The 18001-nt window shown below is 28.9% G+C and overlaps 2 protein-coding genes across 2 annotated transcripts; both read right to left on the bottom strand.

Annotated features, from left to right (window-relative positions):
- Positions 1–2443: 2443 nt before the first annotated feature.
- Positions 2444–9131, bottom strand: LOC115996724 (serine carboxypeptidase-like 12). Its single transcript, XM_031236099.1, has 14 exons — positions 8943–9131; positions 7889–8034; positions 7587–7663; positions 7367–7483; positions 7131–7233; positions 6495–6532; positions 6205–6303; positions 5316–5402; positions 5060–5227; positions 4893–4964; positions 3503–3621; positions 3264–3377; positions 2807–2852; positions 2444–2702 (listed from the first exon to the last, which is right to left on the bottom strand). The coding sequence occupies exons 1-14, from the start codon at positions 9104–9106 to the stop codon at positions 2619–2621; spliced, it is 1434 nt and encodes a 477-aa protein (XP_031091959.1). The 5' UTR covers positions 9107–9131; the 3' UTR covers positions 2444–2618.
- A 2833-nt stretch (positions 9132–11964) lies between these two features.
- LOC115996885 (serine carboxypeptidase-like 18) lies at positions 11965–16052 on the bottom strand. Its single transcript, XM_031236324.1, has 14 exons — positions 15913–16052; positions 15695–15843; positions 15454–15530; positions 15221–15343; positions 14755–14857; positions 14358–14395; positions 13994–14092; positions 13758–13844; positions 13491–13622; positions 13299–13370; positions 12919–13010; positions 12656–12769; positions 12326–12371; positions 11965–12212 (listed from the first exon to the last, which is right to left on the bottom strand). Exons 1-14 carry the CDS (start codon positions 16050–16052, stop codon positions 12129–12131), a joined length of 1356 nt encoding a protein of 451 aa, XP_031092184.1. The 3' UTR covers positions 11965–12128.
- Between the last annotated feature and the right edge of the window lie 1949 nt (positions 16053–18001).

Here is an 18001-nt window from a genome sequence, read left to right as displayed (position 1 = left end):
ACATATTTTATGGCATCTACTAACTTAACGGTGCTTCAATATTTTTGTTGGTGGTAACTTCTCGTTTATTATTTTAATAATTAATAACATTTTTTTTGAAGAAATACTTGATAACATTTATTTCATGAATAAATAATTGTTCAATGAGACAAATAGTAATAAAATTATAAAGAGAAAAAGATTATATAAATTATCAATAAATCATGACAAAAAAAATGAAATGTAAAATCGAAAAGCATTTATTAGCATTTAATAACAGCAACAACTTATAGAGGGAAAGAAAAAGAAAATCGTCTCTGATTTTCTGAATGTCATCTTCTGCTTATTAATTGATTTAATTCTATCCCCACGTCTCTTATCCTCATGTCGTTTTTGCAACGTGGCACAATTCTCTTCCTCTCTTTTGAAAATTGTTAGTCACCCCAACATTTTGTAAAATACGTACAAGTAATAAAAAGCATGAATGTAAGACTAAACATTGGCCACTAAAATATAAACAAATTAAATTATATTTGACATAGGCACAATCACACATAAGTACTACCAGACTAATCAAATTTTGGTTCAAATGAAAGAATGATTAAGACAAATTTTTATAAGACTTAATCATTCAACATTAGTGTTATATTAGCGGCTCATTTATCAATTGTCAAAAACCATTTAAGTGGTGTTTGGTTAAAATATTGAAATCAGATTGGTAATTGGAATCAAATATTTGTTAATGATAATGAATTTAAGTCTGAGTATTTTTGTTTGGTAGTGCATAATTTTGATCTTCAAGCACATATCTTTATGCCTTAAGTTCACAATTTTGGTCTTGAAATGTATATTTTTGTGCCTTCAAGTGCACATTTTTGTATACAAATTTTATTTTAAGAGTCACTGATCACATTTTTTCGCACTTTTGCATGGGAACTCCCTTTCGCACTTGATCCTAAGTGTGTGTGTGTATATATATAAACAATAATATTTTTATTTTTTTATTTTGTTTTTTTCATTTTTTCCTTGCTCATTTTTGATTCCACGGTTTAAAAAAAGGGAAGATAAGGGTAATATATTTTATGATTATTAAATAATTTCAATCCAATGAACATGTTTGTGAGTATAATTATGTAAGTGGCGCAAATGCAAAATAATATTCACAAGTATATTGTGAATAAATAATTTAATTTCACTACTATTGTGGGAGATTAATTCTCTCCCTAAGTTGGAGATCTCATGTCAAAATGAAGCTAAAGCCATTTAAAACATGTAAGGGCAATCACATTTGTGAATTTTTAAGATGTTTTTAATAAAAATTAAGGAGAGATCAGATTTCTTCACAAATGGGAAAGCTGTTATTTATTTATTTTTTATTACTGTAAAAACAAGTTTTTGTAGGTCCATGTTCGGAAAGAATTACTCGCAAGACACACAGATTTTTTTATAATGCTTTTTTTGTACTTCTTTAATTTTAACCCTAGCCGGCAAAGAACCACAAGGAGGTAAACCAGCATAGGTTACTCATAGCTGACCGACTTAAACTCAAGGGTTTGAGGATCGAACCTCCAACCTCTTGGTTGTAGGTAGAGCACTCTTACCACCTAGGCTGTCCCTACAGACAAATTTTTGTTCTTCTTTTTCCCTCTTCCCTCCTCCTTCTCTCCCCTACTTAGACCTGCAAAAACTTAGACTAATAAGGTTGCTCTAATATGCTAATATTTATACACACATATTTTCTAATGTACTTTAACTACAAGCGATGGAAGGATGGGAAGTGATCTAACATTGTAGGGTATGAATTTGCAACTTTATGTCTCAATGCCCACGGTCTCTACTTGCTCTACTCATCTATCTAGCTTTTTTGGTGACGTGTGTAGACGTCGTTAGTTTTTTATTTTTACTTTTTTTTATCCTCAATGAGTTAGGTTGTTGAAAACCTTAGACCTTAGTCATGAACAACACAAGAGTTGATAATATTTGAATTATTCGACCATCCCGTGTACCATAGTCTCAACACTTCCCAAATTTAGATGAGCTTTTACTGCAATAGCTTCTTAAGTATTGCTTTATTTATTTATTTATTTTCCAACCTTTTAATCAGCCATTTAGCAAATGTTTACGTGTGCTTTGTGCCTTAATAAGCATTAAACATGGAACTATTTCTCATTAAATAAATAAATAATGACAATACTAATGATACTCTCATACGTACTAAAGGAAAAAAAAAAACAAATTGGGACAACTTTAGTTGAGTTGATTGGACAATTTGTTTGATAATCATATGATTTAAATTTCAACTCTTTATATATAGAAGTTGCATATTGGTTTTCTTGATTTGATCCTTTGTCAAATAAAGTTGATCGCAAAATTAGTTTCACTTAAAGTACACCATTAGATACCGGCTATAAATTTTTTTCATAAATCAACGGGAAAAAGAAACAAACATGGGGCAACACACCAATTTTCATATATAATAACCACAACTTGACAATATTATACGGAGTAGTTTTTGTCAAATTATTAAACACTAGTGACATCGATTTATCAAAGATGCTTATTGAATACTTAAAAAAGTTAAAACATCAACAAAGTTTAGTAGTTTTACTCACTTTATTTCTACTAAATTTTATACAAAATTAAAGATTTTCATAAGATATCCATCGCTCGAACATAACTTGAGATTCAAAAGGACGATAGTCGGGTGGAGCATGACCTCCTCCCTGTAACATAACAGTTGCAAAAAACATTATATTGTTTTAATCATACTTCCAAAACAAAATAATTATAGATATAAAACAATAATGAAGTATAGCAAATAATTTACCTTCACAGTAACGAATGTCATCTTATTAGCGTATGTCGTTGTATACCTAAAGAGCATCATCATGACATTGAAAAGTTAAAACTTAGTTTTCGTATATATAGCCAAAAGAAAAAAGTTTGGAATTATATATATATTTATATTAAAGTGAATTTTAACCTAAACTAAAAAATTAATTTGTTGTATGTATCAATACACGTTTATGTATGTGTGGCCTTGATAAGCTAAGCATACATATGATCTTTTTAAGATTCAAATTTATTGTATTTTTTTGCATTAAATAAATTTAGATCTTTTAACTAATCTATTAATTGGAGTACTATGAAACAATATATATATATATATATATATATATATATATATATATATATATATATATATATATATATATATATATATTGAAAATGATGAAACAAAATATTAATTTGTTCTAATTTTATATAAACATGAATGAACTTACCCTGCAACTTGACCTTTAACCATCCATGACCTCCAGTCATCAATAATGGAATAATTTAGCGATTTTATCCACGCTTCATTTGAAAGACATGTGCTCAACATTTCGTGATCACCACTACACATTTTAAATATAATACACAAAAAGTCATTTCTTATAAAGGAGATTTTATCATATTATTTATATGTATATAAGGTAACTAAAAATAATACTATATAGCGTAAAGGAATCAATGGCCTGACCTGTAGATAAGAGATCTATACCCTTTTTTGCTAAGGTTCATATGATATGGTATGACGTTATCGATTGACGATGTGTATGGTACACTGTTACTGCAAAGTTCCCATTTTTCCTTAGTCCCCTACAAGAGATATAACTTATGCTCATCAAGCATATAATAACTAAATGATTTAACAATTACCTTATTAATCTTTCAATTAAAATAAAACACATAATTCAATTTGATATTATAGCTTGTCACCCAAAGAGACTATGTCCACCTAAATATATATAGGGTCACACTTGTGTGAGACCGTCTCACGGATCCCTAACCATGAGACGGGTCGGGTCGGGTCAAGATGCAAGTGTCATACTTATATGTGCAAATGTCATACTTATATGCTCAAATATAACACTAATCAAGAATACAATTTTTGTTACTTATAAGAGAAAAGGTAATACATTTTTCATAATAAGTAATGTTGACAAGTGCTCCTTACTTACAAGGGCAAATATAATACTTTTGAGGAAAAATGTAATACTTTTAAATCGAAATGTAAAAGTATTGTATTTTCTCTTAAAAGTATTACATTTACCCTTATAAGTAACAAAAATTTTATTCNTGCTCATCAAGCATATAATAACTAAATGATTTAACAATTACCTTATTAATCTTTCAATTAAAATAAAACACATAATTCAATTTGATATTATAGCTTGTCACCCAAAGAGACTATGTCCACCTAAATATATATAGGGTCACACTTGTGTGAGACCGTCTCACGGATCCCTAACCATGAGACGGTCTCACACAAATTTTTGCCATATATATAATGTTGATATATACCTCAAGAATATAATGAGTGAATCCTTAACATGCACTAATTAATTTAACNACCTAAATATATATAGGGTCACACTTGTGTGAGACCGTCTCATGGTGAGACGGTCTCACACAAATTTTTGCCATATATATAATGTTGATATATACCTCAAGAATATAATGAGTGAATCCTTAACATGCACTANGAGGAAAAATGTAATACTTTTAAATCGAAATGTAAAAGTATTGTATTTTCTGTTAAAAGTATTACATTTACCCTTATAAGTAACAAAAATTTTATTCTTGATTAGTATTACATTTGAGCATATAAGTATGACATTCGTTCATATAAGTGTCACACTTGCATCTTGACCCGACCCGACCCGTCTCATGGTGAGACGGTCTCACACAAATTTTTGCCATATATATAATGTTGATATATACCTCAAGAATATAATGAGTGAATCCTTAACATGCACTATATACCTCAAGAATATAATGAGTGAATCCTTAACATGCACTAATTAATTTAAGAATATAATGAGTGAATCCTTAACATGCACTAATTAATTTAACCAATTTATGTATACCTGTCGAACATGAAGGGCCATTTGAACATGATAATCATTGGCCCAATACGGGGTAAGTTCGCTCCATTCATCCTACATTGCAACACAATACCCTAGCTTGATTCACTAACTAGTATATACATATATTATTTGAAACTCATAGGTAGAGTTATAGAGTGAGGTCTTACTCGACATTGCAATCCAGAAAGAAAAAATGGATCAATCTTCAGTTTTGTGTACAAGTCATGATAAAGAGGCTTTTGTATCGGCAACTTAATGAGAGATGACATTGTAGAATCAGAATCAGACAAACAAATAGGCTCCAAAATATGTTTCTTATTTATACTCTCGGTCAGCTGTAGAAATAAGCATTATTATTGCATGAAGGATATATTAATAACTTTTGAATTTTTTTAAAAAATGTTACTTTTGTTTAGATCTGACCTGATTAAAAGTTTGAAGATCTCGTTGACAATGCAAACTAGTCAAATTGGTATTCGTATAATCTCCTTTGCAATTCTCTTTGAGTGACTGTTTCAGAAGAATACTTGTAAACATCATATATATATATATATATATATATATATATAGAGAGAGAGAGAGAGAGAGAGAGAGAGAGAGAGAGAGAGAGAGAGAGAGAGAGAGAGAATGAGAATTATAAGAGTTGGATTAATACAACAAGAAAATGAATGTAATACATTTTTGAGTTTGTATTGGGGATAATGGAGCTACAATATTGTTCACATTGATAGGGCATGTCCCCACTGCAATTAGTACTATTTTCAAAACTTTTTAAATTGTACTCGTTCTAAAAAGTGAGATTTTTCTAAAGTTATATAGAGTTATTTCTTAAAATGGTCCATCGATTATTGCTCATTCACAATTTTGCATTTCGACTTTCAATTGCATTAAATGCGGTCTCTCGACTTTCAAAAACTCACCAAATTCAGTCATTCGTTACATATTCTGTCTATTCAGTGTTAAAATGAAGGGTATTTTCGTCCGTTTACCTATTGTACGCCTAGTATACATTGAGAAATAGTCGAGAGATCATTTTAGAAAAAATTCTTTTATTTATTTTATTTTTGTTTATTTTCATTTTTTAGACTCTATCAAATTAAAATTTTTGTAGATTATTTCTCACAAATATAAATAGTTAAAATCGCACAATTCAACCGTCAAAATTTTTAACTTTCTCTTTAGATTTTTTCCCTCTATCTAACATACAAACTTTTCTTCTATTCCTATCAAGTTGTACGATAAGTTTCATGAGATACCCATGTTAAGAGGTAAAGATTTTCATAAAAATTAAATATGAAGAGAGTTTATGCACCTCATATAGTTGATCGGTAATGAGTCCCATTCCATGAGCAAATGGAACTCTATAGTTATCTTGAGTTTCAAATGTTCCTGGACTACCAAGTATGTATCCCTGCAATCGCGCATACAGTACATAACCAAAAAATATATTATGCAGTCAATATCATATTTGAGAATACATTGTACATTATTGAGTAAATTCAGTTCATATGTAATGATATAATAACTATGTTTTTAAGGCATAAAAGAGTGAATAATCATATTATAGGATGGAAGCAAGCATTATTTCACAAACTAACCAACCTGAAGTTGAATCAATGGCTTAACTCCGCTTTCAATTCCTACATTTTAACATAAACTAAAAGTATTAGTTGTATAAGTTCAAAAAGAGTTTTATTCGTTTTGATCTCTTGTATATAATAGTATTTTAATCATCAACTTAACCACATGTTATCCCGTATTTTTTACAAATTGATCAAACTTAGTTCAAATTAAAATACTAGAAATAATGTCACTACATACTATAGTTGAGAGAATCTAAAAGTAATATTGAGAGAATTTAAAATACTAGTAATATATGTGGCCGGCCCTTAACGTGCGGTCAGTGCGGCCACACCACTATGTATACAAATATACACCACTCAATGTTAGAAAATGCACCACACAAATATGCATCATTAGGTACGCAATACCAAAAAACACACCATTAGGTATGTAAATATACACCACATAGTGTTAGCAAATGCACCATTAGGGGCAGGGGAGTTATGGTGCATTATTTTGGGTGTGTGGTGTGTTTTTGTGTATTTTCGTTATGGTGCGTTTTCTAATATTGAGTGGTGTGAACCGCACCGACTGCACGGAAAGGCGCGGCCACATTTGAACACACACACAGAGATATATATATATATATATAATATGAAGATAAAAACAACTTACCATTTGATATCATTTCAGTAATTATTGGAACTATAAGGCCTGCATATGAGTGACCGGCAACATAAAAAGGATTTGAGAGGAATTCCGGATGATCAATTAGCCACTGTAAATGCAAATTGAATTGACTTCTAAATATCCGCATACAACACTATCATGCCATGCCTATAAAATATCACTTATGTTAAAATTAAATTAGTATATGACAATACCAAGTCAATTGGGATCAATTGACCTACCTTTTGAAGAAATTCATATGCATTGCTAGCTGCAGACAAATCACTATTTTGAACACTCTTTGTAGCATATGAAAATCCAGTTCCAGCCGGCGAATCCAAGAAAATAATGCTAGCAGCCTAAACATTTATTACCACATGCAACATATTAAGTCTCATGATAGAGACATATGTACTTTTCCCAAGCACACAATATATAGCCATATATGAATTATATATTGACCTTTGTCCATGAATAGGGAAATGGTCGCAGCCTGGGCAAACTCCCATTATACTCCACTGGTTCTACAAGCAATGGCCCTGCATAATTTGGCCTCGTTAATTATAGAAGTCATTAGTTAGTAATTGATGTTAATAAAATTGTATAACACATTTCATCGTACGCTTCCGTTGTAATGTTTGTTATTAGAAAATGAGCGAAATTACATAACAACAAGATTTACTTAATATTGTATACTATCAGATGTATATACTATGGGTTCTTCTTGTCACAAAAAAAGGGGTTATATTACATAATATGTATACCAATTTGTTGAAAGAATGTACGCAATGCGGAGCATGTTTTGCCTCCAGTAATCCAAAGAATGAGAGGGTCTTCTTGGGGATTTGAATCCGACTTTACGAAATAATAGAAAAGTTGTATTTCTTCATTTTGTCCAACTCCAATGTATCTGCCATTACATCGGAAAGTAACTAATTTAGAATTATAAGTTTTTAAGATTGATTATAATATAAATTGTAAGGTGGATTTTAGTCCAAAAATACACTGTATCATAGCGCCATTTGTAGTGGTATTGTTTTTCTTTTCTTTTCTCTTCTTTTACGCAATTTAAAATATTTTTGATATAAGTATTGATAATTATTTTTTAGAAAATGCAAATCAAACGTTAATTTAATACTAACTATAATGAACTTCTCATATATAATATATACTTTAATTTAAATTACTTATTTAAATACAAACATTAAACATTAAATCAGTCGCACAATATGCCTATAAAACCTATTTCTAATTTTTCCCATATTTATTTTAGTAATAATATAATTACATAAGTCATATTACATATTGATCTTTTTAAGATAATTGTAGACAAACAAGTCATATACTATCAATTAATTGAGTAATACTTTTGCACTAATCTTATAATCAAATAAATGTACATGTTCAATATAATTTTTTAAATAATTTTATCTTTATTTTTATTATCTAAATATATAATAAAAAATTTATCTGTGCATCGCACGGGTAATTGGACAATTATTTGCTTTAATTCAAGTAAGGAAAACATCAGAAAACATAATCGGTCCAACAAATTTCATCAATTTCGCTATATAATATTTGATGTTATAATTTATATAATTGTATAACAATCTAAATATTATTAAAATATTATAGCAAATCCATTCCGTGCGAAGCACGTGCGAAAATAATAGTAAAAAGGAATAACATTACTGACAAGCGAGTAAATTTTTTTTTTAAGAATATATACTGATAAAAAGGAATAAGATTACCAATAAGCGAACAAAAAAAAAAAAAAAAAAAAAGTTTAGAAGGTGCATAAAAGTAAAGTAGTAATACCCAGTTTGGAGTTGAAAAGGAAGAGGTCCATCAAAGCCCGGAAGAAACTTGACAGGCAAACCACGTGCGGCTTCTACTGCATATTTATCGCAGCTCTGCAGGTTCAACAACACCACAAGGAAGACGATCACCACCCCCCAAAACCTGCAATAATCGCTCTGCATTTTTTTTTTCTTTCACTTACACTTAGTTGTGCGCTGATATGATATATATGGATGTGTCTGTGTGTATATATATATATGGATGGAAAGAAGATGAGCACGATGAAGAATATAATCAATATTATATTATGCATATATTGAATGGTCAATTATTCTGTGGACCACTGAACCATGGTCCACACAATGCAGTGTTGACCCATTGTGTGGATCATAACAAAAAAATATATTTTTAATTAATATATTAAAATTATATTATTTGGTGTACTGAATGCACATTATATAAAATAATGTACTTTTTTTAAAAATATAATGTATATATTTTTAATACATTAAAATTACATTATTCATGTATTGAAGGTATATTATTTGATAATATGGTTCACCCTACAATAATGATTGATATGGAATGTTGACCGCTTAGGGTGTTGGATTGCTTAGGATTGATGTCTGCTTGCACCTACCTTCGAGTTAGAGCAGCGAATTAGTACAATGATGTCTACTTGCACTAACATATAGAAGCCTAGCTTGTGTTGTCATATTAGGCATAGTGTTTTTTTATGGACAACTCGAAATTATCATATCCAACTCGTAATCTTTAAAAATGTAGAAGTATTACTTTTTTTTTTTTCAAAAATATCACATTTTTTTCTATATAATTAATAAACATTTTATTTCTGATTTATTATTAGATTTTTTGATATAAGTATTATATTTAATCTTGACGTGACCCGTCTCACGAACAAAGATATGTAAGATGATCTCACACAAGTTTGTCATCATTCGTAGGCCATAGTACATTAGTACATGCACGTAGTAGCTAGGGGTCATAAATATATTGTATGGCATCTATTAACTTAATGTGCTTCAATATTTTTGTTGGTTGTAACTTCTCGTTTATTATTTTAATAATTAATAACTTGTAAAATGTTATATATGTATTTCATGATGAATAAATAATTGTTCAATGAGACAAATAGTAATAAAATTATAAAGAGAAAAAGATTATATAAATAATCAATAAATCATGACAAAAAAAAATGAAATGTAAAATAAAAAAGCATTTAATAACAGTAACAACTTATAGAGGGAAAGAACACAATTAAATTTTCATCTCTGATTATCTGAATGTCATCTTCTGCTGATAGTATGATTCACGCAACTGTATGTACTTATGTATGGTCTATACAATAATGATTGATATTGAATGTTAACCGTTTAGGTTGTTGGATTACTTAAGATTGATGTCTACTTGCACTAACATATAGAAGCCTAGCCTGTGTTGTCACATTAGGAACTAGTGTTTTTTTTTAGGGACAACACGAAATTCATCTATGATTCTCAGAATGTCTTCTTCTGCTTATTAATTGATTTAATTCTATCCCCACATCTCCTATCCTCATGTGGTTTTGCAACGTGGCACAATTCTCTTCCCCTCTTTTGAAAATTGTTTTTTTTTTTTTTTTTTTTTATGATAATACTCTTTTGAAAATTGTTAGCCACCCCAACATTTTGTAAAATACAAGCAATAAAAACCTTGAATGTAAGGCTAAACTTTAGTCACCAAAATATGAACAAATTATATTTGACATAGGCACAATCGCACATATGTACTATCAGACTAATCAATTGGTTGAAATTAAAGATTGATTAAAAATTCTTTAACATGACAAATTTTTATAAGACTTAATCATTCAACATTATTGTTATATTAGCCGTTTATTTATCAATTGTCAAAAATCATTTAGGGGGTGTTTGGTTATAATATTGATTAAAAATTCTTTAACATGACAAATTTTTATAAGACTTAATCATTCAACATTATTGTTATATTAGCCGTTTATTTATCAATTGTCAAAAATCATTTAGGGGGTGTTTGGTTATAATATTGATTAAAAATTCTTTAACATGACAAATTTTTATAAGACTTAATCATTCAACATTATTGTTATATTAGCCGTTTATTTATCAATTGTCAAAAATCTTATTGTTATATTAGCCGTTTATTTATCAATTGTCAAAAATCATTTAGGGGGTGTTTGGTTATAATATTGAATTGTCAAAAATCATTTAGGGGGTGTTTGGTTATAATATTGAAATCGGATTGATAATTAGAATCAAATATTTGATAATGATAATGAATTTAAGTTTGGGTATTTTTGTTTTGTAGTGCATAATTTTGATCTTCAAGTGTACATCTTTATACCTTCAAGTTCACAATTTTAGCCTTGAAATGCATATTTTTGTGTCTTCAAGTGCACATTTTTGTGTACAAATTTTATTTTAAGAGTCATTGATCACATTTATTCGCACTTTCGCACGTGAACCCCCCTTCGCACCTGATCCTAAGCGCATATATATATATATATATATATATATATATATATATATATATATATATATATATATATATATATATATATATATATATTGAATGCATAAACAATAATTTTTTTATTTTTATTTTTTTTTTCATTTTTTTTCTTCCTATTTTTGATTCCATTGTTTAAAAAAAATGAGAAGATAAGGGTAATAAATTTTATGATTATTGTTTTTGAGTACTAGGTTCAAACCCACTCCCATCATTTATGTGGAAGTGTAAACTGGGACACCGGGTGCCACTAGACCACAAGATTTTTGGCAAATTTTATGATTATTAAATAAGTTTGAATCCAATAATAGGATAACAAAATTAAATTATTTATTTAAATTGGAGATTTTCACTCCAATGCAGCAAATGTTTGCGAGTGCATTGCGCCTTTATATGCATTATAAGCATATGGAACTATTACTCAATAAAAAAATAATGACAATACTAATGAAACTCCAATACGTACTAACATGGGGCAACACACCAGTCTTCTTATATACTCTGTAATAAACTAAACACAACTTACAATATTATAATTTTTGTCGAATTATTAAACAACAGTGGCATCCATTTATCAAAGATGCTTATTGAATACGTAAAACATCAACAAACTTTATCACTTTTACACACTTAATTTCAATTAAATTTTATATAAAATTAAAGATTTTCATAAAATATCCATCGCTCAAACATAACTTGAGATTCAAAAGGGCGATAATCGGGTGCAACATGACCTCCTCCCTATAACATGAGAGTTGCAAAATACATATAATACATTATATTATTTTAATTATAATTTCAAAACAAAATAATTATAAATATAAAACAATAATAAAGTGTAGCAAATAATCTACCTTGACAGTAGCGAATGTCATCTTATTAGCATATGTCATTGTGTACCTAAAAGGCATCATCATGACATAGAAAAATTACAATTTAGTTTTTTGTATATATTGCCAAAAGAAAAGTTTGGAATTATATACATTAAAGTGGCCGGAATTTTAGTAATAATTTAATTTAATTTGTATTATTATCAACACACCTTTAGGTATGTGTGGCCTTGATAAGCTAAACATACATATTAAAATATTTTGAGATTCAAATTTATTACATTTTTTATCAAATAAATTTTGATTTTTTGACTTATCGGTTAATTTAGTATAATTTTATATGAACGAGCTTACCCAGCAACTTGACCTTCAACCATCCATGATCTCCAATTATCAATAATGGAATAATTTAGCGACTTTATCCATGCTTCACTTGAAAGATATGGACAGACCAATTCGTGATCACCACTGTAGATTTCTTATATAATACACAAACAAGTCATTTATTATAGAAGAAATATTATCATATTATGTATACATATGTATATAAGGTAATTAAAAAGAATATTACAAACTATTGTAAAGAAATTAATGCCCTGTAGATTAGAGATTTATACCCTCTAAGATTCAAATGATATGCTATGGTGTTATCCACATTTGTTATGTACGGCAAACTTTGAGTGCACTGTTGCCATTTTTCATTTGTCCCCTGCAAGAGACATAACTTTAGCCTATCAAGCATATAATAAATTATAAATAAATAAAAATATAGAACCTAATTATTTTAATCTTTTAATTGACAAGGACATATAATTTAATTTAATATTTTAGTTCACTTACCTAATTTAAAAAAAAAAAAAAGAAATTATGTCCACGTAAATATAATGTTGGTATACGTCAATAACATAATGAGTGACTCCCTTATCAACAATTGATTTAATCAATTTATGCTTATCTCACTTATTTTTTTAAATACAAAAAAATAATAATAACATACCTGTCTAACATGAAGGGCCATTTGAACATCATAATCATTGACCCAATATGCAATTAGGTTGGTCCATTCATCCTATATGCAACACAATTGCCAAGATTGATTCACTAATAACTAAGTATATAAGGTAAATTAAATTAAATATTATTTGAAACTCATAGAGTAAGAGCATATGTGTTGGTAATGAGGTCTTACTCGACATTGAAATCCAGAAACTAAAAATGGATCAATCTTGAGTTTTGTGTACAAGTCATGATAAAGAGACTTTTGTCCAGGCAACATAATGTGAGAAGACATTGTCGTATCAGAACTAGACAGACAAGCAGGCTCCAAAATATCGTTTGTAATTTATATTCTCAATCAACTGCATAAACAAGCATGATTATTGCATGTAGGATATGTTAATAAATTTGAAGTTAAACCCAAAAAAAAAAAAGGATACTTTTGGTTAATAGATCTAACCTTATTAAAAATTCGAAGATCTTGTTGACATTGTAAATTAGTCGGATCGACGTTGATATAATCTCCTTTGCAATTTTCTTTCAACGACTGTTTAGAAAAATATATACTTATAAATGTTAAATATTCATATGTAATGCATATATATATATATATATATATATATATATATATATATATATATATGGTGTCGATTACACGTGGTACAACAAAATTAACTATGAAGAGTGTTTAAGCACCTCATATAGTTGATCGGTAATGAGTCCCATTCCATAAGCATATGGAACCATATAGTTTTCTTGAGTTTCAAAAGCTCTTGGACTACCAAGTATGTACCCCTGCAATCATGGATACATACATGTGTATAAACCAACAATATATTCCGACCTTAGTGTAATTTACCTCTTTAGTGTGCTTTGTAAACTATTATATATGAGTAGAATTTATTTGGTGCACATTCTTAAATAGTGACTACGAGTTTTTTTTGTTATTCCAAAAAAAAAAAGAAATATATATTCCGACAATAACTATGTTTTTGAGGCATAAAAGGGTGAATCAAATTATATATATATATATATATATATATATTACAAATTAACCAACCTGAAGTTGAATCAATGGCTTAATTCCGCTCTCAATTCCTACATTTCAACATAACTAAAATTGTCAGTTGTTTAACTCAAAAAATAGTTTATTTCATTTTAAAATCTCATATATATAACGGCATTTACATTTTTGGTTAATTTTTTTTTAACTTTTACAATTTGATCAAATTCAATTCCAAATGTCAGAAATATTTTCATTTTCACCCTTTTGCATACGAGGATGACATTTCAAATATTTTGAGTTGGATTTATTTAATTTTAAAAATTCAATTGATCAAAAAATGAATTAAATGATAATTGAGAATATATATATATATATATATACACACTAAAAGTAAAAAATGTCGAGAGATCTAAAAGTATATGCAATGAAAATAAAATAATTTTACTCTTACCATTAGATATCATTTCAGCAACAATTGGAACTTTAATGCCAGCAGATGAGTGGCCGCCAACATAAAAAGGATTTGAGAGGAACTCCGGATGATCAATTAGCCACTAGAAATGCAAATTAAATTGTCTTCCAAATATCAACATAAATAACAAGGTATTTCCTCCCTCAAAAAAATCAAACATTTTAAAGTATAATTTGTACGATGACTAAATGATTTAAAATTTTAAATGTCGACCAAATTAAAATTTTAATTTAATACAAAAAAAATGCGATCTATTATTCTTATGACTACATTATTTTTTATATTGTATGATATCACTCTGCCATTAAAGTAAAATTAAAAAAAAAAAACAAAAAAAGCAAACAACATCATATCAGTTGATGGAGAGAATGAAAATAAATAAAATTTTAAGCTATGTTACAACACCATATCATGTAACAAAGTTGAGTGTGTTAAATTGACCTACCTTTTGAAGAAATTCATATGCATTGCTAGACACCAACAAATCATTGCTTTGAAGACTCTCTGCAGTTGTAGCATACGAAAATCCAACTCCAGCCGGAAAATCCAAGAAGATAAAGCTAGCAACCTAAACATTTATATATTATATTGCCACATATATGCAACATTAATTAAGTCTCATGATGAAAACCAATGTACTTTGCCCAAGCACACATCGTATATGAATTATATATTGACCTTTGTCCATGAATAGGGAAATGGTAGCAGCCTGGGCAAACTCCCATTATACTCCACTGGTTCTATAAACAATGGACCTGCATATATAATTTGGTTAATTATATATAGTCGTGATAAACTTTCTAGTATAGTTTATTTAATTTACAGATTATTACACAATAGCGAGATTTACTCGATGCGCACCCTTAATAATAAATGTGAGTTTCTCTTGTCATTAAAATAAAAAAAAAATAGTATATACCAATTTGTTGAAAGATTGCATCCAAGACTGAGCAAGACATGCCTCCAGTAATCCAAAGAATGAGAGGGTCTTCTTGGGGATTTGAATCAGACTTTATGAAATAATAAAAAAGTTGTATTTCTTCATTTTGTCCAACTCCAATGTTGTAGAGTTATAAGCTTTTAAGATTAAATATAATATAAAGAGGTTGGAAGCTTAATTAGCTTGCAGAAACAAACCCAGTTTGGAGTTGAAAGGGAAGAGGGCCATCAAAGCCTGGGAGAAACTCTACAGGCAATCCACGAGCTGCTTCAACTGCATGGTTATGGCTGCTCAACAACACCACAACCACAAAGAAGACGAGCCGGATCTTTGACATCATTAATTAAAGATCTGGTCTGTTGCATGACAGTTTCACACAAATTTTTGCCTAGATCAGATGGGAATTATTGAAGAAGATGAACATTGAATATATATGCATATATTGAATGTCTACAGCTTGGTTTGTTGGAATACTTAAGATTGATTGTGATATAATTTATAACGTGGAGGAATATTGCAGTACCGATCGAGTTACAGCAGCAAATTTATGGCGGACATCATGAATATACGAATTCGCAACCTTTTGTTTGGTTTACCTACTACCAAATTTAAATGAGACATGTGTTGTATTTTAAGTAAAAATCTAAACTAATAATAAGTTTAGCATTTATAAGCCATATCACATTGGGTTTATAGATTTCAACCATTAATTACGATTAAATTTAGTACTCTATATTTTATACACGATTAAAGATTTTTATTAGATATCCATCGTCTTTCGAACATGGCTTGGAATTCTGAAGGACGAAACTCAGGTGCATTATGACCATCTCCCTGCAAAATATATAAATTGTAACATAAATTATTTGAATTAATCTTAATTCTTAAAACAAAAAGAATTATAGGAATAACAAAAATGTTTACCTTGACAATAGCGAATGTCATCTGATTAGCGTATGTCCTCGTGTATCTACCTTGACAGTAGCGAATGTCATCTGATTAGCTTATGTCATTATATACCTAAAAGGCATCATCATGACATAGAAAAATTACAACTTAGTTTAGTTTATATATATATATATATATATATATATATATATATATATATATATATATATATATATATATATATAATATCCAAAAGAAAAAGTTTGGAATTATATACATTGAAGTGAAATTTTAGTAATAATTTAATTTGCATATATTATTATCAAGACACCTTTAATTAGGTATGCGGGGCCTTGATAAGCTAAACATACATATTAAAATATTTTGAGATTCAAATTTATTACATATTTTTATCAAATAAATTTTGGTCATTTTTATTGATAAGTTAATTTGCTCTAATTTTATATGGATATTAACAAGGTTACCCCGCAACTTAACCTTCAACCATTCATGATCTCCAATAATTATCAATAATGGAATAATTTATCGACTTTATCCATGCTTCACTTGAAAGATATAAACAGACCAATTTGTGATCACCATTATTCTGACACGTGTGTGAAATAAGAAATTTTTAAAAATCAAAATAACGTCGTTTTGGACAGTAATTCACAATAATTTGCCCATGAGTATGTTTGAGACTATAATTATGTAATGGCGCGGATGCAAAATAATATTCACAAGTATATTGTAAATAAATAATTTAATTTCACTACTATTGAGGGAGATTAATTCTCTCCCTAAGTTGGAGATCTCATGCCAAAATGAAGCAAAAGCCATTTAAAACATGTAAGAGCAATCACATTTGTGAATTTTTAAGAGGTTTTTAATAAAAATTAAGCAGAAGTTTTTTCACAAATGGGAAGGCTTTTTTTTTTTTTTTTTTTTTTAAAGGTTTTGAATTACATGCGAGACACGCGTTATGTGCAACTCTGCGCCCAATTGGAAACATGAAACCCCTTTTTTATGCTTTTATCAGTTTTTTTCTTTTCTTTTCTTTTTGTTACATTTTTGTTCTTCTTTTTCCCTCTTCCCTCCTTCTCTCTCCTACTTAGACCTGCAAAAACTTAGACTAATGAGGTTGTTCTAATATGCTAATATTTATACACACATATTTTCTAATGTACTTTAACTACAAGCGATGGAGGGATGGGAAGTGGTCTAACATTGTAGGGTACGAATCTACAGCTTTATGCCTCGATACCCACGGTCTATACCTGCTCTACTCGATCATTTAGCTTTTCAGGAGGCACGTGTAGACGTCATTAGTTTTTCTTAAACCTCAATGAGTTAGTTTGTCGAAAACCTTAGACCTTAGTCATGAACAACACAAGAGTT

The sequence above is a fragment of the Ipomoea triloba genome, chromosome 11 (genome assembly GCF_003576645.1).
Source record: "Ipomoea triloba cultivar NCNSP0323 chromosome 11, ASM357664v1".
Lineage (NCBI taxonomy): Eukaryota > Viridiplantae > Streptophyta > Magnoliopsida > Solanales > Convolvulaceae > Ipomoea > Ipomoea triloba.
Note: the sequence above shows the minus strand (reverse complement) of the source record. Positions and strands in the feature narration are given on the sequence as shown.

Bases quoted from the DNA above. Each gene is read 5' to 3' on its own strand.
- LOC115996724 (XM_031236099.1), bottom strand. From the start codon at position 9,106: ATGCAGAGCGATTATTGCAGGTTTTGGGGGGTGGTGATCGTCTTCCTT. The intron at 3,622-4,892 runs GTATACATAAAT...TATCTCTTGTAG, and splicing joins TGGCCCTTCATGTTCGACAG to GGGACTAAGGAAAAATGGGA. The intron at 3,378-3,502 runs GTCAGGCCATTG...TAAAATGTGTAG, and splicing joins TATAGATCTCTTATCTACAG to TGGTGATCACGAAATGTTGA.
- LOC115996885 (XM_031236324.1), bottom strand. From the start codon at position 16,052: ATGTCAAAGATCCGGCTCGTCTTCTTTGTGGTTGTGGTGTTGTTGAGC. The intron at 13,623-13,757 runs GTTAGATCTATT...GATATTTTGGAG, and splicing joins ATCTTCGAATTTTTAATAAG to CCTGCTTGTCTGTCTAGTTC. The intron at 12,770-12,918 runs GTATAAATCTCT...AGAAATCTACAG, and splicing joins TATCATTTGAATCTTAGAGG to TGGTGATCACGAATTGGTCT.